At 37.5% G+C, this 23,948-nt stretch overlaps 1 protein-coding gene across 1 annotated transcript in view; it reads right to left on the bottom strand.

Moving 5' to 3' along the window:
• Positions 1-23,948, bottom strand: part of LOC125653646 (uncharacterized) — a 276,533-nt gene that overhangs the window by 25,896 nt on the left and 226,689 nt on the right. Inside the window, exons 46-53 of the mRNA XM_056145758.1 lie at positions 23,659-23,814; positions 17,697-17,897; positions 17,425-17,664; positions 15,522-15,628; positions 10,558-10,687; positions 10,226-10,316; positions 2,792-2,903; positions 683-853 (exon numbers count right to left, since the gene is read on the bottom strand). Coding sequence (XP_056001733.1) covers positions 683-853; positions 2,792-2,903; positions 10,226-10,316; positions 10,558-10,687; positions 15,522-15,628; positions 17,425-17,664; positions 17,697-17,897; positions 23,659-23,814 — 1,208 coding nt within the window. The remainder of the gene's footprint in view (positions 1-682; positions 854-2,791; positions 2,904-10,225; positions 10,317-10,557; positions 10,688-15,521; positions 15,629-17,424; positions 17,665-17,696; positions 17,898-23,658; positions 23,815-23,948) is intronic.

The raw sequence follows: 23,948 nt of genomic DNA, 5'->3' as shown, positions 1-23,948 counted from the left end.
CTGTGACTGGTTAAAGGTCTGGCGGACTGACTGACATTTGTTTTAGTCAGTTCGATGGGACTGGTTAATTTTCTAAAGCATCATTTTTGAAAATATACTTATAAAATTTTATACACATTTGGCATGCTTCGATCTCTAGATATCAGACGAATCTGATTCATAAATATAAATCTCACATTTAAGTGTTACAATATTGTCTAAGGCATGTTGAGTTAAATTTCATTTTAATAACATTAACGAAATATGTTTAATTATTTCTGGAAAACTCTGTTGGACTGGTAAATTTTTCTGCGGACTGGTTGAAATTATGCCCCATCAGTCCGGCTGGACTGGTGACATAAAATGTTAGCTTCAAGCCCTGAAAATGTGAAAATTTTACGTCGACGACACTGACGATGACGACGACGGAAAACGGGCAAATTTTGATCAGAAAAGTTCACTTGAGCCTTCGGCTCAGATGAGCTAAAAAGCATAAACTGTCCCCAACCATAATATGCCAAACAAATAAAATCATTCCTTATGACAAATATACAAAATTATATAAGAGTTTAATCTGACCTGAAAACAAATCTTATGAACTGCGAGTTACAAATGTAGTTACACATGTATCTGATAACACCGGACACTAATTGTAAATACAAGGTATTTTTTTACATTAAGAAGAAATGTTTCTTGATTTAACCTGTTTCAGTTCCACTAGGTTATTCTTATTGATGTCTATGGAGGAGACTGAGAATTTCCGAATGGCTACGACGACTCCCCTACAATAAGCGATGGGGGCGAACACTTGATGATTTGTATCACAGGTCCGTGTTGACAGAATGTCCACTTCCCCTGCACTGCCATGCATTTGCTAATAACCAGAAAACAAACAACAATTCATAGCATTACTGGTGCAATAGTACGTTATGTTACTGGTTAAAACAAAGTTCGATTCTAATAGATTAAAACATTTCATATTATCTCTTTTTCCTTCGCTAATTTCACTATACCCTTTGAAACAGTTGCTGGATAATGTTTTGAATACAATTACCATATATTCATTGGTGGCAAATTTCTTAGTTTGTCCAATTTAGCATATTGTCTTTTCTTACAACTCCAAATGCTTCTTGTGAGACAGTAAGTATTATTATACTTTCATATAAAATACTCGAATCTGATTGGTCGAGAAGCATTTGAAAAAACATATTGTTATCCTCTGAGAACAGAAAGCACGTGCCCCAGGGTGATAATATCTAGCAACGGGTAACAGTACTTGACAACGGGTGATCTATGCGCGTACGGTTCGCCGTAGATTGTTGACGACGTCATTTGAGCGTTTGTAATAAACGGGAATATCCGCATCGATATACGAAATGTAGCATGACAACGATTGATCAAATGTCAACAGACGTAAGTTTTTCTGCTTTCCTTTTTGCATAACATTTAGTATAATAAAACAAATATTGCATGTAGTTTAGGGTAACATTGAAATTTTCACCCCTCGAGAAACCATATTCACTCTCGGTTTACAATGGTTTTCTCGGGGTGAAAAATTCAAAGTTACCCTCAACTACATGCAATTATATAATGCTATTTGCTTTTTGTTCTTTAGATCTCCAAGCCCCCCCCCCCCCCCCCCCCCCCCCCCCTGTCGTTTAGGAAACGGCGATGCAAGAAACGTGTTTCAAGACATGTATCGTACATCATGTTTTTGCATATATTATTTTATGTCTTTCCCGTTTTATTATTGCATCAGGGGCATGTATATTAGATTCTCTAGAATAGTAGTTTAGGTCATCCCTACGTTTGTAAATACTATCCTTCAACGTTTTTTGAATATTTTTTCTGACCTCAAATCGAGGTTTAACGCAATTCTAATAGTTCTAGTTGAAAAGGGTAATGTTTGCACTTGAAGGAGCTACTTTGGAGCGAACTTTAGAGAGTTTAAGCACACATTTCACACCGATAGAAAACAGATTTAGTGTTCAGAACATCTCTACTCCCGAAAATATGTTTTAGACTCCTCCCGACACAGCTACATTTATGTGATGAGGTGGTGAGTTCGAGCCCCGCTCGTGCCATGGCCGCGTCAAACCGAAGACGTTACATAGGTAGTGATTGCTCCTTTGACAAACGCTCAGCATTTAGAGATGAGGATCACGGGGATATGACTTTAAAAACGGAGGCACGCTAAAGAATCCTTACTGCTACGGCCATGAGCGTTAAGCATAGGTTTAAATTTGTGGTACTTCACTTACAAATGGTGACGTCTCAATTTGAGTGAATAATTCTCGACAGGACGCGTAAAATAAACAAACAAACAGCTGTGTGATGCCTGGGATCACTTGGTTCACTACAGAATACTTCTACTTATCTCTGATAAAGTATCGGTTATCTTTAAAGATTGCACCATTTTTTAAAGGTTTTCATCCCTCATGAAATTCACAATTTTTAGTTTCCCTTACCCTCAAAATACACCATATCAAATTTCATGAAAAGTGACAATTTTAAAGAAGAGGTTAATTATGTACAAATTAAAAAATGGACGACAACGGACAACCACCAATAGCAATAGATCACATGGGTGATTCAGGTGACCAAAAACCGAAAGATCAACTATCATCATCCACTTTAATAACTCCTTTGTTATTATAGCAAGCACACTTCCTCTTGACAGATATATGAATGTGATATAACTTTTCATATAGACCCTTCTAACCTGGCAATTAACGTCATTTTCATACACCTACGAGCAGAAAAATAGACCTTGCAACATTATGAAATACATAAACTAAATTCAGATACTTACGGAAAGAATGGACGACTTTAAACTTCCAAACACCCCGTTGGACCGAGATTGTGTGAAATGAACGTGTTCCCAATTTATTTTCCATTTCATTTCATAGAGTGCATAATTCTTCCTGCAATAATTGTTCTTTATTACGTGGCTAATAATACAATTGTTCTTTATTACGTGGCTAACAATACAATAACGTACATCTATTTCTGTAACAAATTGTTTCGCTCTGCAATAATTATTTCTGTATTAGAATGTTTAGTTTAAACACATTTTATAGCATTGTGATGAATATAACAATCATTATTATAGTTGCAAAAGGATTCGGAAACAAGTTTTGAAACTGATGTTAGACTGTCTCCCTACGTTCACAACAAATTGTATTGACACCCATGGTAGAAACATATACATATATCACATGTGAAGGGAAAAAGAGAGACAAATATCGTACAATATTCAGACAGGTGAAGTGATTTTAAACACACATACCTTCGATATGTTTAATTGTTTATCTCTTTGATTTGTTGTAGCATAAAAAAATCAATAAATATTTTAAGAGAGGGGATAAGATACCGTATTTTTTTTTAAGAAAGCGTTTGTTCCGGGTTTTTGTTTTTTGTTTTTGTTGTGTTTTTTTCTTTTGTTTTGTTGTTGTTGTATTTGGTGGGGTTTTTTTTTTTTTTTGCTATGAAATTAAATAGCTATATTTGTAATAATTGCTAATGACTAGTTTTGTAATAAATGGAGCTTTCTGGGATAAACATTTCTCTCTGTATTAAATATAGCTATGTAATGAATGTTGGTTTTTTTCCTGTAGTAAACAGTTCCCTCAGCTCTCTGTAAGTCAATTATTCCTATGTCTGTATGTGTAATGAAGTTGATTCAGTTTTGCTGATTTAGCTTGATTTTGATGCGAATGGGTTATCGTAAGAGTGAGTCGGGTGTGAGTTATTTTTAGTTGCTAGTATAAAAGAGACCGGTTTGGCTGGCTGTAAGTTAGATGGGGCGCGGTAACGACATCAGCCGGGTGCCACGTTTACAGGTTCTTGAAGTTCAGGGGATGGTTATTTTCCTGTCATATTTGATGTAGGACATTGGGAGAAATATAACTACTGAAATAGGAGTTTGTTCGAAGGGCACATCTTTTTCCTAGCCGGTAAGCGTGTTTTGTTTGTATTCTGATAGTTCGTGAGTATTAGTAATTAGTCTAGCACGGTCTTGTTACATTGTATTTGTAAGTTCTCGGTTTCCAATTTACATTTAGTTGCGAGTTGGTAGTTTTTATGAAATTAATTTCAGTGCGTACATTGGTGTTTAGCAAAACAACTTTCAATCCGAAGGCAGGCAGAGAGTTGCAGGATTCGGATGTACGGAGCTCCATGCGGATATTGTGCTACAATATAGAAGGGCGTGGTGTAGCTCCGTAGAGGAGTCTTCGGAGTGCAGATTAGTTACATTAAAAAATTTAAGTGACTTAAGGTGGTTCACTACACCCTGAAATAGTTTCTCAAATCAGTTCTAGTTGATTTAAGCATAATAAATATGATGATATATAATAAGGATATATGCCAAAAAGGCAGAAAATATGCAAATTAGGATAAAAATATGATTTCCAAAAATTTCTTTTAACACATATGAACAAAAGACGCTGGCGGATTTGAACTCGAGATATGCGGTTCATCAGCCCAACGCTTTAACCACTGAGCTACGACAAACAAATTGATCGATACAAATAATTTCACCAAGTATTTAAATCGCCATCTTGACACAACGTCATAACGAGTATAAGCTCTAGTGTAGTGAGCTACCTTAAAATTTAGAAACAAAAACAAAGAATATCATATTACAGATAAGGAGAATTGAATATTTGGAACTTTTTCTAAAGTATACTACTTTTGAATATTGTTTTTAACTTGAAAAAGTTAAAACCTGCGCATTTGCTTTACATCTGATACGTACTATCGGGCCTTTCAACAGAGAACTGTGTTTATAACGTATCAGATATCTGTATTGTCATTTGTTTGGACATTTAAATTTGTGTTGACAGTGAAAGGAGTGAGTGTGAATATTTTTTTGTATCATTTATTTATTCAATTAATAACTTTATTATTGTTTATTCTACAACTTATCGTTAGTCTTTGCTCGATCAGACAAAATCCAAAAGAACTTGTTACATATGGTGGCAGCGGTGGGATTTTGTTAAAATGGATTGAGCTAGAAAGATGTTTTGTAGAATAGATCCAAGTTTACAAGTTAGTGGTACAGAAAAAGTTCAGTAAATATTCATAAATTTTGTGATTTATTTCAGGATTAGGCACACTGAAAAGTACTTGTTCATCTAGGTTTGTTTTGGCTAGTGAGTGTCATAATGTCGTTACCTAGTTGGGTTCAGGATGCTGTTGATAAGGGTCATATGTCTGTTTGTCTTGAGTTATGGAAGCAGGCCAGCGCAGTTGAACGGGAGGAGCGAATGGCAAGACGTGAGAAGGAGAAGGAAGAACAGAAATTGGAGAGAATAAAATTAGAAAGCGATGTTCAACAAAAGAAATTCCTTCAGGAGAAAGACTAGAGGAAAGGAAATTAGAGGTAAGAATGAGGGAGTTAGAATTGCAAGAACAAGCTATGAAGGAGAGAGCTACTACTCAATAATCGGATTCTGGTAAAACACGACATAAAGTTTAATTTACCGAAATACGTGGAGGGTGAAGACGTCAATGTTTTCTTAAGGTCTTTCGAGCGTTTGGCAACACTTCACAAGTGGCACAAATCAGAATGGGCTCTACGATTGATACCACAGCTGACAGGTAAGGCGTTAGACACGTATACACGGTTGGGAGAAGGATTTACAAATGACTATGATCTCATAAAGAAAACAATTCTTACATGATAAATCTCACAGCTAGCACGTATAAGTATACGTTCAGAGGCTGTAGACAGTATTCAAATGAGACATTTAGAGAATTTTGTAGTCGTTCTATCAATTACTTTGACCACTGGTGTCAGATGGAAAAAGAAGACAGTAGTTAGGAAAATTTAGTGGATGTTCTTATGCGTGAACAGCTTGCTAATAGTTCTTCACGAGAGCTACAGGTTTGGTTGAAAGAGAGACAACCTAAGAGTGTAGAGGAAATGGTGGAATTGGCAGAAGCATACCAGAATGCACACCGAGCATCACTGTCTCAAAAGGACAAAACTAGAACTTCTGGTACACAAGGTAATGCAAATTCAGAATTAAATCAGCTAGGTAAGGCAGAAAAAAAATGTTTTCAATGTCAAAAGGCAGGCCATTTTATAAAAAACTTTCCTCTTTACAAACAATCTCCTAAGATCAATACTACAACAGGTGTAAGACAACGCAATGTTCAGGATAGTGCGAAACAAAGTCAGTCAGGTAAAGAAAGAGTAGGATTGATTCAATCGCGAACTTTGTATAGGAAAGGCCTATCAGTAGAACTTCCAGTGTTGATGAATGAAAACGAGGCTGTTTGTGAGTCAGACAGTAAGGAGAGAGAGAGAGCGCGCAAGAGAGAGAGAGCACAAGATAGCGCAAGAGAGAGAGAGGGCACAAGATAGTACAAGAGAGAGAGCGAGAGCGCAAGATAGAGAGAGCGCAAGAGAGAGAGGGGATTGACAAAGCGCGAGAGAGAGCGGGAGAGACAAAGAGAGGAGAGAGAGCGCAAGAGAGAGAGGGGGGAGAGACAAAGCGCGAGAGAGCAGGAGAGAGAGAGAAAGTGAAGGGAGAGCGAGGCGAGAGAGAGACAGGGGGAGAGAGAGAGCGCGAGCGAGAGAGAACGCGAGAGAGAGAGAACGCGAGAGAGGGGAGCGAGAAAGAGAGAGCAGAGAAAGAGAGCGCAGAGAAAGAGAGAGGGAACAGAAAGAGAGAGAGGGAGCGAGAGAGAGAGGGGGGAGAGAGAGAACGCGAGAGAGGGGGAGAGAGAGAGGGAGAGAGAGAACGCGAGAGAGAGGGAGAGAGAGCGCGCGCAAGAGAGAGAGAGCGCAAGAGAGAGAGAGCGCGCGCAAGAGAGAGCCTATGACCTCCGGATGGCATCTAATTCTCACATTCAATGGTGTCAATTATCATCCCGCCAGCTATAATTACTGCAGCAGTAGTAAACGTCAGAAATAATTAAGCATAGTTTAACTATACAATTAAATTGTCTACCCACCTTAATTAATCTACGGAGAGAGAGAGAGAGAGAGAGCGCGAGAGAGACAAAGCGCGAGAGAGAGCGGGAGAGACAAAGCGCGAGAGAGAGCGGGAGAGACAAAGCACGAGAGAGAGCGGGAGAGGGAGAGAGAACAGGAGAGAGTGAAGGGAGAGAGAGCGCGAGAGAGAGAGTGAAGGGAGAGCGAGGCGAGAGAGAGACAGGGGAGAGAGCGAGCGAGAGAGAGCGCGCGAGCGAGAGAGAGAGCGCGCGAGCGAGAGAGAACGCGAGAGAGAGGGGGAGCGAGAGAGAGAGAGAGAGAGCACGAGAGAGAGGGGGGAACGAGAGAGGGGGAGCGAGAGAGAGAACGCGCGCGCGAGAGAGAGGGGGAGAGAGCGCGCGCGAGAGAGAGAGAGAGAGAGCGCGCGAGAGAGAGGGGAGAAAGAGAGAAGGGAGAGAGAGTGCGAGAGAGAGGGGGAGATGGCGTGCACAAAAGAGGGGGAAGAGAGAGAGAAAGGAGTTATATCGCTCGCTCGCGAGTAGAAAGAGAGCGAGAGAGAGAAAGAGCGAGCGCACGAGAGAGATACAGGAGAGAGAGAGCGAGAGTGCGTGAGAAAAAGAGCGCGTGAGAGTGAAGGGAGAGAGAGAGCGCGAGAGAGAGAGAAGGGAGAGAGCGCGCGCGAGAGAGAAGGGAGAGAGCGCGCGAGAGAGAGAAGGGAGAGAGCGCGAGAGAGAGAGTGAAGGGATAGAGAGAGCGAGAGTGAAGGGAGAGAGAGTGAGGGGAGAGAGCGAGCGAGAGAGTGAAGGGAGAGAGAGCGCACGAGAGAGAGAAGGGAGAGAGCGAGAGAGTGAAGGGAGGGCGTGCGAGAGAGAGAGTGAAGGAAGAGACACAGAGAGAGCGTGCGCGAGAGGGTGGGGAGAGAGAGCGCGCGTGCGAGAGAGAGAGGAGAAAGAGAGCACACGAGAAAGTGAGAGAGGGGGAGATATCGCGCCAGAGAGGGGAGAAAGAGCGAGAGAGAGAGGAGGGAAAGCGCACGAGAGAGAGGGGGAGGAGAGAGATCGCGCGAGGGAGAGAGGGGGGAGAGAGAAAGAGAGAGATCGCGCGAGAGAAAGAGGAGAAAGAGCGAGAAAGACAGAGAGAGGGAGGAGAGAGGGGGAGTAGAGAGAGAGAGAGGGGGGGGGGGGGGGTAGGCGATCTAGAGAGAGGAGAGAGATCGTGCGCGAGAGAGGAGAGAGATTTAATCTGTAAATGTTACTATATACATGATTTTTGATTGTTTAAAAAATACTATGAATAAATTTTACTATAAAATTTTTCTTATTTACATAAAAATAGTGTCTTTTATTTGTAGTTAACTTTTCATTCGTGAAAAGTATTCAATCTCTTTTGAGAGTTATTGGGTATGTAAATTATTTGGTTGAATATGCAATAACTGTACGAGATAATCTGAGTAGACCCGTGTTCTTCGATTAATTTCTTTCATCTTTCCAATAATGATGAAAAGGGCCTCCGTGACCGAGTGGTTAGAGCATCGCGCTCATAATCACACGGCCTCTCACGTCTAGTCGACGCGGGTTCGAATCCCGCTTGCGCCGGTGAGAAAGTTTCTCAGTTTACTTTCGGAATGTCGGTGGTACATTTTATCTGGATTCTCTCTTCCACCAATATAAATAAAACTGGGCGCCACCAGATAACTGAAAAATTGTTGAGTGATCAATCAATCAATCCAGTAATGACGAGAGGCGTGAAAAGTATGCAGTCTGGTTTCGAGAGTTCTTTGATATGTACTCAGTAAATTGTTTAAGTTGACAAACGTGAATATGTACTCCACCCTCTTATGAATAGGAATGGAGGTAAATGTTTTATTTCGGTATATATTCATGTTATACGGTTCGTTTCTTCATTTTTCTCTTGTATTTATTTACCCCCCAAAAAACTCCCAAGTCCCATTTTTTTCTGTTTTATCCCCCAAAGAAACCCTTTTCTGGGACCCGCCTCCCTGCCATCAAAGTTTAGAATGTTGCGTGTGTATAATGTATATATATACATGTATTCATGTTATCTGATTCGCAATGCTCCGCCCCCTGATGAATATCAATGAAAATTAAATGATTCGCGTCGGTATATACTCATGTTATTTGATTCACATGATTCATTTTCCTAATATCCCCTCCAAAGAAAACCAAACGGCATATTTGTCTTTTTACTCCCCCCCCCCCCTCTAATAAGCCCTTTCCCGAGAAAAATATCCTTTTAGCTCATTTTATAACGTTGACTTTGTAAATATGTAGTAAAATAATTTGGTTCGCTTTTCATTTACATACTCCGCCCTCTCATAAATATGAATGTTTATGGTTTTGCGTCGGTATATACTCATGATATTTGATTCGCTTGCTTAATTTTTCCAGTATTACAACCACCACCACCCCCCAAATCCAAGCCCCATTTTTTCTGTTTTATCCCCCAAAGAAACCCCTTTTCGGGAGGAAACACACCTTTAAAGGCATTTTAGAATGTTGCGTCTGTATATATATCCCCATGTTATTTGATTCACTACTTGCTTATAATCCATGTGGCGGAAGGCATGTACTCCAGAATAAATATTGGACAGTGTGGTGGGCTATCAACAGTGTGGTAGGATATCAACAGTGTGATAGGATAACAATAGTGTGATAGGATATCAGGAGTGTGATAGGGTATCAACAGTGTGATAGGATATCAACAGTGTGATAGGATATCAACAGTGTGGTAGGCTATCAACAATGTGATAGGATAACAACAGTGTGATAGGATAACAACAGTGTGATAGGATATCAACAGTGTGATAGGATAACAATAGTGTGATAGGATATCAACAGTGTGATAGGATATCAACAGTGTGATAGGATATTAGGAGTGTGATAGGATATCAACAGTGTGATAGGATATCAGGAGTGTGATAGGGTATCAACACTGTGATAGGATATCAACAGTATGATAGGGAATCAACAGTGTGATAGGATATCAACAGTGTGATAGGGTAACAACACTGTGATAGGATATCAACAGTGTGATAGGGAATCAACAGTGTGATAGGGTATCAACACTGTGATAGGATATCAACACTGTGATAGGATATCAACAGTGTGATAGGATATCAACAGTGTGATAGGGTATCAACACTGTGATAGGATATCAACAGTGTGATAGGATATCAACAATGTAATAGGGTAACAACAGTGTGATAGGATATCAACAGTATGATAGGATAAGAACAGTATGATAGGATATCAACAGTGTGATAAGGTATCAACAGGGTACCTATGAATATGATATCCTATGGCAAACAAGATGCAAATGGCGATGACGAGGAGAAGGAAGCATATGGATATTATCAAGGTTGTTGAGTTCCCTGAAATCGAGAATATTTAAACTACAATTAGTAAAATATGAACATTCAATACAGTTACCTACATGTACATCATATAATTATGTTTGAGGTTGATTTTGATGTAAACACTAAATTGCACTACATATTCAGAACTGTAGATTTCGCATGGCTACCAAAGTTGGCAATATCAGCTGCAATGTCCAATAATGCAATGCTTGTAAAACATGCATGTTCTTAAAGAATACGTAATCAGTGCACTAACCGTATTCGATGCAGAACTCTCTACGAAATCCACAAACAGGTATATCCACAGGAAGTCCCTTTATCCACATGATATCAATTCCCGCCACAGGACTGTACTGTAAAGTGGACCCGAAAAACTTGCCTACCACCTACATGTATAAACGAATAATGTAGCAAAAAATCTGTATGACAAGGCATGAGTATATAACCTTAATAGATAAGGTTACTTTCTTAAACATCACTCTGATTTTATGTATAAGTTATCTGAAGTTGACATTAAAGAGACGCTGGAATTCCCCATTGACAATATATTCGTACTCTTTGGTGATAATAATAATAATAATGATAATGTGCGGCATTTATATAGCGCATTATATAATTTGTAATTACTCTAAGCGCTTTAACAATGTAAAATGTAAAACATGATAAGATTAATCAGAGCATAAAATATAACATCCAAATAAAATAAAGCAATTTAAACATTACGAGTTCATGCGACAAACCAGCCTTTACTTTAAAAAAGAATATATTACAAAATATGGTTATAAGATTTCCTAAAAAGATATGTTTTGAGGTTTGTCTTAAAACTTTTGACAGTGCCACACGAAACGATGTCTATCGGTAAACTGTTCCATAGTGTGGCAGCTGTTACATCAAACCTTCGATATCCATAGGTCTTTGTACGAACTCGGGGGTTTTTCTAGCAATCGTGAATTCCATGAACGCAGAGATCGTTTTGGTTCGTACAAAGTGATGAGGTCGCTGATATAGGCCGGTGCCAATCCGTTTAGTGCCTTGTATGTGTGTAGTAAAATCTTGTATTCAACACGGGAATCAACTGGAAGCCAGTGCAAGGACACAAGCACCGGTGATATATGGTCATGCTTCCTGACCCGGGCAACAAGTCGAACTGCTGAGTTTTGGATTGTCTGTAGCCTGCTCAGATCTGTTTGGGGTAGCCCTTTAAATAATGCATTTCCATAGTCTAAGCGTGATAACACAAGAGAACATACAAGTGTCTTGCAGGCGTCATCATTGATGAAAGAACGAATCCGTGCAATATTCCGTAGATGATAACAAGAACGAGAGATGGAACTAATATGATTTTTAAAAGAAAGTACACTGTCGAAGAAAACACCATGGTTGAAAAGATGGTGAAACGTTTGAATGTTTCGAAGTAAACACTATAAATTCAATTTTTTCTTCGTTTAATTTCAGCAGGTTGACGTTCATCCAAGATTTTATATCTGCTAAGCATTCCTGTAGCCGCGATGAGATAGCATTCCATGTATCTGTAGGTCTAAAAACTAAGTATGCCTGGGCATCGTCAGCATAGCAATGATACATGATATGTCTGCGGCAGATTTCACCAATCGGTTTTGCAAACATTGCATAAAGTCTTGGTCCCAGAACTGACCCTTGGGGCACTCCATATGGAAGCAGAAAGTCCTTAGACTTTGCAGTTCCTACAACCACTTTCTGACTACGACCAGTCAGGTCTTTCAAGAGTGTGTTGGAATTCCCATGGGCACGAATTATGATCCTTTGTTCGTTGACCTGTTTTAATAATCTAATAAGGCAGAATTCATTCAAAAACTTTTACATGAGAAGAAAAAATCTATATCTGTTGCCTTCAACTCGAAATTTGGATATTTCGATGATGTTTTACTTAAGTTATGATGTTTTACTTAAGATAATTTATTGAACATAGATGCTGACGGCAAAATAACAACTCTACTTTATGTCAAACGGGATGATTTCAGCTTCTCCATCGAAAAATTCCCATATTTATGTTGCAATATTCCATGATCACCTGCATGATATGGTGTTTATGTCTCTCAACTGATTCGATACGCAAGAGCTTGTTCTGCGTATGATCAAGTTTTAAATCGAGGTAGGCTACAGACAAAGTAGATGATGTTATAGGGGTTTCAACAGTCTCGTTTAAAGTCTGCATTTTGCAAATTCCATGGTGGTTATAACGATTTAATATGCCAATACAATCTGTCATTGGTCCCGTGGATATCCAGGTTAGAATAGGTCCTCAGTACCCCTTGCTTGTAACAGGTGACTAAATGGGGCGGTCCTTCAAATGAGACCGCAATAACCAAGGCCCCGTGTCACAGCTGGTGTGGCACGATAAAGACCCCTCCCTGCTCAAAGGACGCGTAAATGCCGAGCATAGGCCTACATTTTGCAGCCCTTCTCCTTCAATGGTGACGTCTCCATATGAGTGAAACATTCTTGAGTGGGACGTTAAACAATACATAATCAATCAACCTGTCATTGGGTCAAATGCTGTCTGACGTGTTTCATACCAATTGTTAGACCTTTCTGTTTACACTAATATGGACTACGGATTTCTCCGTTTACCTGATCAAGATATAGAGCTCACGGCAGGTGTGACCGGTCGAAGGGGATGCTTACTCGTCCTAGTCACCTGATCCCACCTCTAGTATATCCATGGGTCCGTGTTTGTCCAACTCTCTATTTTGTATTCCTTTTGGGAGTTATGAGATTGATCACTGTTCGTTATCTTCACCTTTTCATACATATTCATGAGGCATCTATATATGAAAAAGGAAAACCCTATCCTCTTGGTTTAAAAGATATATATCAATGTTAATGTTTTTGAAAGGTAGGTTAAAGTCCACAGGTTACTAGGTCAAAGGTCTGGTTCTGAGGCATCTATATCACGTGACATATCATAGACATATTCCCCTTGGTTGAAAAGATAGAGTTTAAGTTAGAGGAGAGATCAAAAGTTCAATGTCTGACAATAAACTAAATTCACATAGTTTTCACCAGCCCACCCCTTTTAAAACTAAATATGATGAATGTTGAAACTAATCAATTAAAAAAGTAAAAACTTACGATTGTAAATCACACACTTTCTAATGTTTATTCACAAATAAAAGTGTACAGTAAAACTATTAAATGTTCATCAAAATGTAATATTATTATGTGGTTTTTAATAGTCGCTTGTCTTCTTTTTCCACTAAATTGTAATTGATGTCGGATGACAGAAACTTACGGGAGATTTTATACTCCCTCTCCTAACTATCTGGATTTAGATTTTTATCCGACATCGATCTTTTGATCTCGCCCCTTCCAAACAATCCCCAACGTTTGAAACAGAAACCGACTCAGACACCGTGGTCATGACAGTAGCTCTCCGAACATTCGTCTCGGCAAGCTAAAAAGCGTTAACATCAAGATGGAGGAAAAGAACGTAAGGTTGATAAATACTCTTGAACCAGAAATAGTGATCGATATTAACAAACTTTAGAATTTGAATATATATTTTAATGTAGGGGCGATTGACAAAACAGAAAATGTCTTTTGGAAAATTGATCTAAAACTTGGATTCAGTGAAAGCAATTGATAATAATTTGAAAATTCCAAACACTAAGGTACAATTCGGATATAGTTATGGAAAAAGACACTGAATCCAGATACAGCTATAGATAATGACACTGCAATCCAGATACAGCTATAGATAACGACATTGTAATCCAGATATAGATAACGACACTGTAATCCAGATATAGCTCTTGATAATGACACTAATCCAGATATAGCTCTTGATAATGACACTGTAATCCAGATATATCTATAAAAACGACATTGTAATCCAGTTATAGCTATAGATAATGACATTGTAATCCAGATATAGCTATAGATAACGGTATTGTTATTCAGATAACGTCACCGTGTCTATGAAAGAACTTTTTGTCCCCCACCGCAACGCGGAAGGGGACATAGAAATACCGGTGTCCGTCCGTCCGTCCCACGTCACTTTGTGGACGCAACTCCTCAGAAACCGCTCAACGGATTTTGTTCATATTTTGTAGGATTGTTAGTCACCATGTGTAGTTGATCATATTGCGCTGCCATTTTGATTCGACAATTTTTACAGGAGTTATGGGACTTTGTTGAATTTGTACGTGCTACACTATTGGAACACTTTGTGGATGCAACTCCTCAGAAACAGCTCAATGGATTTTGTTCATATTTTGTAGGATTGTTAGTCACCATGTGTAGTTGATCATATTATGCCGCCATTTTGAATCGACAATGTTTACAGGAGTTATGGGACTTTGTTGAATTTGTACGTGTTACACTATAGGAACACTTTGTGGACGCAACTCCTCCATAACCACTCACTGGATTCCATTAAGATTTTGTAGGATTTTTAGTCACCATATGTAGTTGATCATATTATGCCGCCATTTTGATTCGACAATGTTTACAGGAGTTATGGGACTTTGTTGAATTTGTACGTGCTACACTATAGGAACACTTTGTGGACGCAACTCCTCCATAACCACTCACTGGATTCCATTAAGATTTTGTAGGATTTTTAGTCACCATATGTAGTTGATCATATTGCGCCGTCATTTTGATTCGCTAAATTTTACAGGAGTTATGGAACTTTGTTGAATTTGAACGTGCTACACTATAGAAACACTTTGTGGACGCAACTCCTCAGAAACCGCTCAACGGTTTTTGTTCAAATTTTGTAGGATTGTTAGTCGTCATATGTAGTTGATCATATTGCGCCGTCATTTTGATTTGACAAATTTTAGTACAGGAGTTATGGAACTTTTGTGCTTCAACTTTTTTGCGGCGGTGGGGGACATGGTTACGTGTAGCAATCTTGTTAAAAATATGAATAACATCAAATGTTAATGAATTGTGTTCTAGCAATGGGCAACATTGAATTATGACCAGTTTCTCGATCGTTACGATTTCTACAAAACAAGTCTTCAGAAATGTGATTCAGTTGTGGACAAAATGAGTGAAAAGAACTGTGTTAAACAGGCGTCCACCATGTGTTACTAATGTATAGACTCTGTAACATCTTCAAGTATTTCATGAACACCTGTAGAAATGTAGGTCATGAACACCTGTAAATATGTCGGTCAAGAACATGTCGTTCTTTCATTTCTTCAAGTTTCATTATTCGTCATTATAACTTACTTCAAATTTCGGTGGATTTGAGTTTCCATTTCGTAGATCAAACACGTCAAAATCTGCAATTCTGTCACCATATTCATCTATAGCTACCACCTCGTCTAAGGCAGGAACTGATAAAGCATTGACAAACGTGCATCAGTATAAACAGAACAAAGCCAGAGTTCTGTAAGTCATTATGTAAGCCATTCTGTAATACATTCTGTGAGTCATTCTGTAAGTCATTCTGTAAAGCCACTCTGTAAGTCATTCTGTAAAGCCACTCTGTAATACATTCTGTGAGTCATTCTGTAAGTCATTCTGTACAGTAATTCTGTAAAGTCATTCTGTAAGTCATTCTGTAATACATTCTGTAAGTCATTCTGTAAAGCCACTCTGTAAGTCATTCTGTAATACATTCTGTGAGTCATTATGTAAGTCATTCTGTAAAGCCACTCTGTAAGTCATTCTGTAAGCCATTCTGTAAGTCATTCTGTAATACATTCTGTTAGTCATTCTGTAAGCCATTCTGTAATACATTATGTGAGTCATTCTGTAAGTCATTCTGTAAGTCATTCTGTAATACATTCTGTGAGTCATTCTGTAAGTCATTCTGTACTGTCATTCTTTAATCATTCTGTAAGTCACTCTGTAAGTCATTCTGTAAGTCATTCTATACAGTCATTCAGTAAGTCATTCTGTACTGTCATTATGTAAGTCATTCTGTAAGTCACTCTGTAAAGTCATTCTGTAAAGTCATTCTGTAAGTCATTTTGTAAGTCATTCTGTAAAGCCACTCTGTAAGTCATTCTGTAATACATTCTGTGAGTCATTCTGTAAGCCATTCTGTAATACATTATGTGAGTCATTCTGTAAGCCATTCTGTAAAGCCACTCTGTAAGTCATTCTGTGAGTCATTCTGTAAAGCCACTCTGTAAGTCATTCTGTACAGTCATTCTGTAAGTCATTCAGTAAGTCATTCTGTAAAGTCATTCTGTAAGTCATTCTGTACTGTCATTCTGTAAGTCATTCTGTAAGTTATTTTGTAAAGCCATTCTGTAAGTCATTCTGTAAGTCATTTTGTAAAGTCATTCTGTAAAGTCACTCTTTTAAAGTCATTCTGTAAGTTATTTTGTAAAGTCATTCTGTAATACATTCTCTAAGTCATTCTGTAAAGCCACTCTGTAAAGTCATTCTGTAAAGTAATTCAGTAAGTCAATCTGTATAGTAATTCTGTATCGTCATTCTGTAAGTCATTCTGTAGTCATTTTGTAAAGTCATTCTGTAAAGCCATTCTGTAAGTCATTCTATGTCATCCGAGTAATGAGAAATTTAATTTTTTATCACCAAAAGACATATACATTTGAAAATACATAAATGAAGACAAATTAAACATTACTTGTATCATCATAATCAACAATAACGACAAAAACCCAACTGATTATATTGTACTAGAATATACAGTATCACAGGATGACAGCATCACTTCCGGACTAAAATAGAACACTGATATATATTTCGTTCGTCCTATCACAATAAAAGAAATCATAATTTTCACCAATTCGCAGATTTTTTTTTTTTTTTATAAAAAATTATTCAAAGTGACATCAAAGTGAAACACATATATTTCTTTAATTTCCTCTTGTTTTTAGACGTCGACGTTTTATGAAATTTAAACTGTAGCTGAACGCAATCTGGACATTTTATCATTTCAGTAACATTCAAAAATAGTCCTGAAGACCTTAATGCATGTTTTGACAAGTCTTCATCTCGGGACTGGGTGAAGACTTCATAGCCACGCCAAATACATGTAAACCGACAGCATATTTTTGAGAATTTCTTGATTTTCATAAGTGATGCTGGGATTTTGATATGACTTTTTAAATCGTGTAAACATTCATTTGAACAGTGTTGAAATCTGCAGGAATACCTTTGTACGTGTTATTCCATAGTTTTCTAGCTATATCAAATCCATCGCTTAGATCTCCTCCTTCATCAATTGTTTTGTTGAATGCAGTAGCAAGATAGATAACACTGGCGTAAAATGCTCTGATGAAATAATTATCCTGTGTAACAGAAATAGACGTATTACTTTGCGAATCACTATCACATGATCTTTCAAAAATTGAATCCCGCGAAAATTGTCGATTTAAAATAATCCAAATCAGTCATGGAAATTTAACGTATTGGGTAAAAAAAAACTTAATGAGTACCCTGTTACTTTATTTACAACAACATGACATACCGCCTCGCTTTGGTCGAGATTGTAACCATAGTCTCTAAGAGCCCGTATCTGCACTTCCGATTTAAACTGTTCGTACAGTCTCCCCTCCTGTCGCATCAATGAGAGGATGAGGACAGACTCGTATGCTACTCTGACATATTCATTCTTATAAGAGTCGGCTGTAAATATTGGGAACTTTGCATTATAACTGGTATTTACCGGTACATGTAGCGTCAGATGCATTAATATCTAACAAAAGGCCCACTGGCCTTATCGGCCACCTGAATACTAGTGAATTTTGGGATTTAGTTTTCTCCCCTTTTACCGGTACTGCCCCCCCCCCTCTCTTTTTTCTTTTCTTTTATCTTTTGTTTGTTACATGTATATATCCTTACTTTTCTTTCTTTCTCTTTCAATTGTATAAATATTTTTCAGTTCTCATTTTATTTGTGTGGGTTTTTCTCTCTCAATTTTTTTCTTTTCGTTTACTCATTCTATATGTGTGTATATGTGCATATGTATGTGTGCATCTATCGAAACTATTCTTAGTCTATCTATTTCTATTTCTATATATGTGCACATTCATGTGACTGTTCTCTGGTGTATATGTTATTTATTTGTATATGTGTGTGCCTTGTATTTCCATTTCACACTTGACCTTGTTGTAGGGAGAGTTTAAATAGGCTATGCCTGCTGCCCGATCCCATTCACTTTGTGAATAAGATATAGTTTAAATTAATACTAGTGAAAAAGTATCACTACTTCCATGGGCTATGAAATCTAGAAAAAAAATTCCTGTTCTGAATATCTAAGCTAAATTCTAATGTTCAGCAACAGCATATAAAACAAGATGTGTTCTTAAAACTTCACTGCCCTCAAAAGTGTATACACGGATGAAGGCTTTAAATAATAGGTGTATTAACTTTAAAACATCAAAATATATGACATCCAAAAGTCATAACCCTGGGTTATGATCGAAATTCACCATTTTTGTGTACATCCTTTTCTGCTATTCCTAAGTATGCATTTAGATTTTATACAGTATCAGCAAACTTACCGATAAATACTGTTTACTAAGTTTGGCCCCACCATGGGGTCAGAACCCCTACTCTGGGGGAAATCAAATTTACAATTTTGGGTAAAAGAATACCTGATCTATCCATTTAGTTTCAATTTAGTATCAACCACAGGCAATTGCATCGCTTGGGGGTCGAATTTACTATATACTCTTTATATAGTAAATTCGACCCCAAGCGATGCAATTGCCTGTGGTATCAACAGCACTAAAGAAGATGTTATTTAAGTGTTTTACATATAAACACTATATAACAAGTTTGGACCCGCCCTGGGGTCAGAACTCCTACCCCTGGAATCATGAAATTTAAACTTTTGGTAGAGGATTTCCTAGTCTACATCACAATGCATTTAGTTTTTCTTACGTGGGTGCGGTTCTTGAGATGAAGATTTTTGAAAATTGGTCAATTTTGGGTAGTTTTTGCCCCGCCCCTAAGGCCCCAGGGTGCAGGAATCCTGAAATTTACAATTTATGTTCCATTTGTTCCAAATATGTTTGATACAAAATTTGGAAAGAATTGGAATGATAGTTATCAAGAAGAAGTTAAAAATGTTTATTGTTTACACATTTAATAACTGACCATTTTGGCCCCACCCTGATACCAAAACCCTTCCCCTGGGATCATCAAATGTATAATAGTAAAGGACTACCTGCTCTTTCTAAATATCTATTTAGTTTCAATATAGTATCAACAGCACTAAAGATGTTATCTAAGTGTTTTACACATAAACACTATATAACATGTTTGGCCCCGCCCTAGGGTCAGAACCACTACTCCGGGGATCATGAAATTTAAAATCTTGGTAGAGACCTTCCTGCTCTCCATCATCATACATTTAGTTTTTCTTACACATGTGCAGTTCTTGAGAGGGAGATTTTTGAAAATTGGTCAATTTTGGGCAGTTTTTGCCCCGCCCCTGTGACCCCAGGGGTGCTGGAGTCCTGAAATTTACATTCCCCTTGTCCCAAAGATATTTCACGCTAAACTTGAAAAGAATTGGACTGGTAGTTATCAAGGAGAAGTTAAAAATGTTCAATTGTTAACACACGACAGACGACGCACGATGACTGACAACCATTTGCAATAAACTCAAGTAACCTAAAAATGCCAATAAAGTACTTTGACTTGCTTAGGTTCATTTCAGCATTATTGTGGGTCTGCAAAATTCGCAAAACTACAATTTCGTAAAATTAATAAATAAATGAATGCTTAGCATGTCTTTTAGCAGCAATGTAATGATTTATAAAATTTTCATGCATTAAAATAAATCTACAGCATTTCTATCCAATTTTAAGAATAACTACACAAAAATATCAAGATTTACATGACTATTCATTCATATTGCTTGGCTTGTATAACTCCTGTGAATCGCTAGATTATATTGAAAGTATTAGAGGAAGTGACATGATATTGAATCCTGCAAATCACAGTCATGTGACCAAGACATTTAATTACAGGTAGCTATTTCTTGGAAATGTTTAAAATATCGATCCATCATTGGATTTCAGAAAATATTTTTATCATTTTACCAACATGTAAAACTTTTCCTCGATGCTATTCTTAATTATGATAAGCATTTATAGATACACATGTATGTAAGCTGAAGTATCGTAGATGATCATATGATGGGTAAGTTACGTCACAACAAGTCTTATCATAAGAATGCATTTATTTATATACTTCCGGTACACAGGCAATTATATCGCTTGGGTTCGAATTTACTTCATTAAGGAGTAAAGGTCTACAACTCTGAATATAGAGCACCCAAGTTCGCCAAATTGGGTTGCCAAATTCACGATTTTGATCCATTCTTTCTGCTTTTCCTAATTATATCGTATCAGCAAACTTTAAGAAGTCATTCAAATGATAAAGATCACTAATAATTTTGGCCCCACCCTGGAACCAAATCCCTTACCCCCTGGGATCATGATTTTTCCAATTTTGGTAAAAGACTGCCTTATCAATTTAAATGTCTATTTTCAGTTTAATATCAATAGCATCAAAGAAGATAAATCTTTAAACACATACATTATATACCAAGTTTGGTACTGTCCTGGAGTCGGAACCTTTACCCCGGCGATCACGAAATGAACAATTTTGTTAGAGGCCTCTCTGTTCTACATGACTATGCGTTTAGCTTTTCTTACAGATATGCAGTTGTAGAGAAGGTTTTTAAATATTGATATATTCTTGGCAGTTTTTATCCCACTCTTAAGGCCCCAGGGGTGCAGAAATTTACAACTTTAATATCCTGTACATTACTATGCATTTGTTTTTTCTTACAGATGTCTTGTTGCGGAGATGATGAGTTTTGAAAAGGAGTATAGCGCACGTGGTATGCAATTTTGCCTACATAAATACTTTTTTCTTGAATATCATTTTTAACAAATATTCTGCTATACAATTTCAGTTTATACTTGTGTTTACCCAAATTACTCAATAAAGGTATCTATATGTTGATAGTATCTTTATTTGATAAGCATAAACATCACCGTGATTATATAGAGTATATAGTAGATGTAACGTAATGGGCCTAAAATTTGCAAGTTGTTGCAAAAGGCCACCCTAAACCAGAAATAAAACACTGAAATTGTTTTACTTGAGTATGACTGCACATAAGTCCATTTGAGGAAATTTGGTTTAAGGTGGCCCTCTTGTTGAAAATGGCTAAAATATGACAAAAATCGTTCTCAAAATTTACCTTGAGATATAGCAGCCTGTCAAACGTTAAACCTTTAAACTTACATGCCTGGATGGCCTAGTAGTGTAGGTGCTCGGTATTCTTCCATTTAAATAATACATTCCGAGTTCAAATCCAATATTTTCCCAATCAATTTTTTTTTTTTTTTTTTTTTTTGGCTTTTCATTATTTGGGTCGTTTTCTTGAGGGGGGGGGGGTTATATATGTGATACATATATATTATAACAAATATTAATCATTTTCATCATAAATTCCAATACAATGTATTTGCAAGTTACGACTTAAAGTAAGGGAATTTATTCCGAGATCACTGTTTGTTTACACTATAACATGTTCCTATGTGCACAGGATTTTCAAACCGTAATGTGGCTGACGGAAAGCTAAACAAATACTACAAGAATAAGAGCACAAATGTACAGCATGTAATAAGTAAAAATAGGTCAAGGGAGGAAAAGAACTGTTATACAGTTTGACTTCTCAAAAGTAAATATAAAAACTCATGTAGCAACTGTCATATGATATTAAGGCAAAGCTAAACACTCCAATTATCAACCAAAGGCAAATGATCTGATGAAGTCTATTAAAGGTGTTGCAGTCATGTATCAAAAAGACAGTGAATTAATTAATGCCATATGTAAAAGGGTTGTTGTGTAATATGAATGCACCTATGAAAATATTGTACTGTTCATCATTCCAAATAGGAAAATGGTTTATTGATTAAAGAACGACTCATATAAATGTCAGTAATGCTAAACTGCGGCAGTTATTTATCTTGGTTTAATAACGAAACATAAAAAACGTTAGCCTCATATTTAAATATAACACGCCAGTCTATTATTGGAAATCGGTGTTTTCCATTTAGATTTCTGAGTCGGCCGTTTCGTCAGCAAATGCGCTATACATGTACCTCTTTATCAACTTTTGACAGTTTTTGTCCCGCCCCTAAGGCGCCAGGGGTGCAGAAATCCTGAAATTTACAAGTTATGTCTTCCTTGTCCCAAAGATGCTTCATACCAAATTTGAAAAGAATTGGAAAGGCACTAAAAATGTTCAATTCTGAACACATTTAAACTCTGCTCATTTTGGCCCCACCCCATACCAAAACCCCTACTCCTCGGGTCAGGGATTTTACGATTTTGGTAAAGGACTACCTGTTCTTTCTAAATATTTTATTTAGTTTAAATTTCATATGTATAGCACTAAAGAGATGTAATTTTAAGTGTTTAACACAAAAACTCTATAGAGCACTAAAGCTGATGTTATTTAGATGCTTTAACACGTACACTATATACCAAGTTTGACACCCCCACCCCACCCCCACCCCACATCTGCAGTCAGAACCTCTACCCCGAGGATCATGACATCTTACAGATGTTCGGTTGTAGAGAAGAAGACGGTTTGTAAATTTGTCAATTTTTGACAGTTTTTGCCCCGCCCCTAAGGCCCCAGGAATCCTGGAATTCACAATTTATTTGCTCTTTGTCCAACAGATGCCTCATATCAAATTTGAAAAATAATTGGAATGGTAGTTATCAAAAAAAAGTTAAAAATGGTTAACTGTTTACGCATGACGAACGCTGACCAATTGCAGTAGGTCGCCCGAGTTTACTTACGTGACCTAAAATGTCAAACAGCTGAGTTGATGTAGATTAGCTGAAAATAGACATGCTAAGAGCTGTGGGTCTTTATAAAGAGCTGTTATTGGCATAATGTACTACAATGAAGTACTCTTATTGGAGTGTCTAAATTGTATTGGGTCCTTTCGTCCTATTTATTCAATTAATGGCACCAGTTAAAATGGCCGTGATAAGTGAAAGTTTTACAATTTTCAATCACTTGGAGTTATTACGGACTTGTAGATATGTCAATTCCAATAAGATTTTGCTATGAAAAACTCTAAAACATGTGCAGTTATGGTTCATTTCACAACAAATCACAATTAAGTCACGATACTAAAAGTCCTTTGTTGACGTCACATTGCTATTCGGACCAATTGAAGAGAAAATTTATGGCTGTTTCATTGTTAATTGATATGATGTGCAGACAAATTGTAAGTCGAAAAGGTAACTAGAAAAAATAACATGAAATTGGTTGTGAATATGTAGAATAATTTCGTTTTAAGATGTAGTCTCTTAATACATACCGTAGTGTCATGAAACTTACAGTACGACTGATCGTTAAACTTGGTGTAGTGTCCCCAGTGAGCGCTAGGGAACAGTTCTATGGTAATGAAGACGTAGTCACCCTGCACCATGTTCTGCAGGTAAGCGTCGTACAGTATATCCCGGAACTGTTGAGCTTGTGTCAGGATTACAAACACTGAAAGATAAAACAGGAGACCACAATATTGTCAGGATTACAAACACTGAAAGATAAAACAGGAGACTGCAATATTGACTAATTCCAACATTTCACAATTTCTACGATATAAATTCGCAATGTTTAATGCTAAT

The sequence above is a fragment of the Ostrea edulis genome, chromosome 7, assembly GCF_947568905.1.
Source record: "Ostrea edulis chromosome 7, xbOstEdul1.1, whole genome shotgun sequence".
NCBI classification, from domain to species: domain Eukaryota; kingdom Metazoa; phylum Mollusca; class Bivalvia; order Ostreida; family Ostreidae; genus Ostrea; species Ostrea edulis.
Note: the sequence above shows the minus strand (reverse complement) of the source record. Positions and strands in the feature narration are given on the sequence as shown.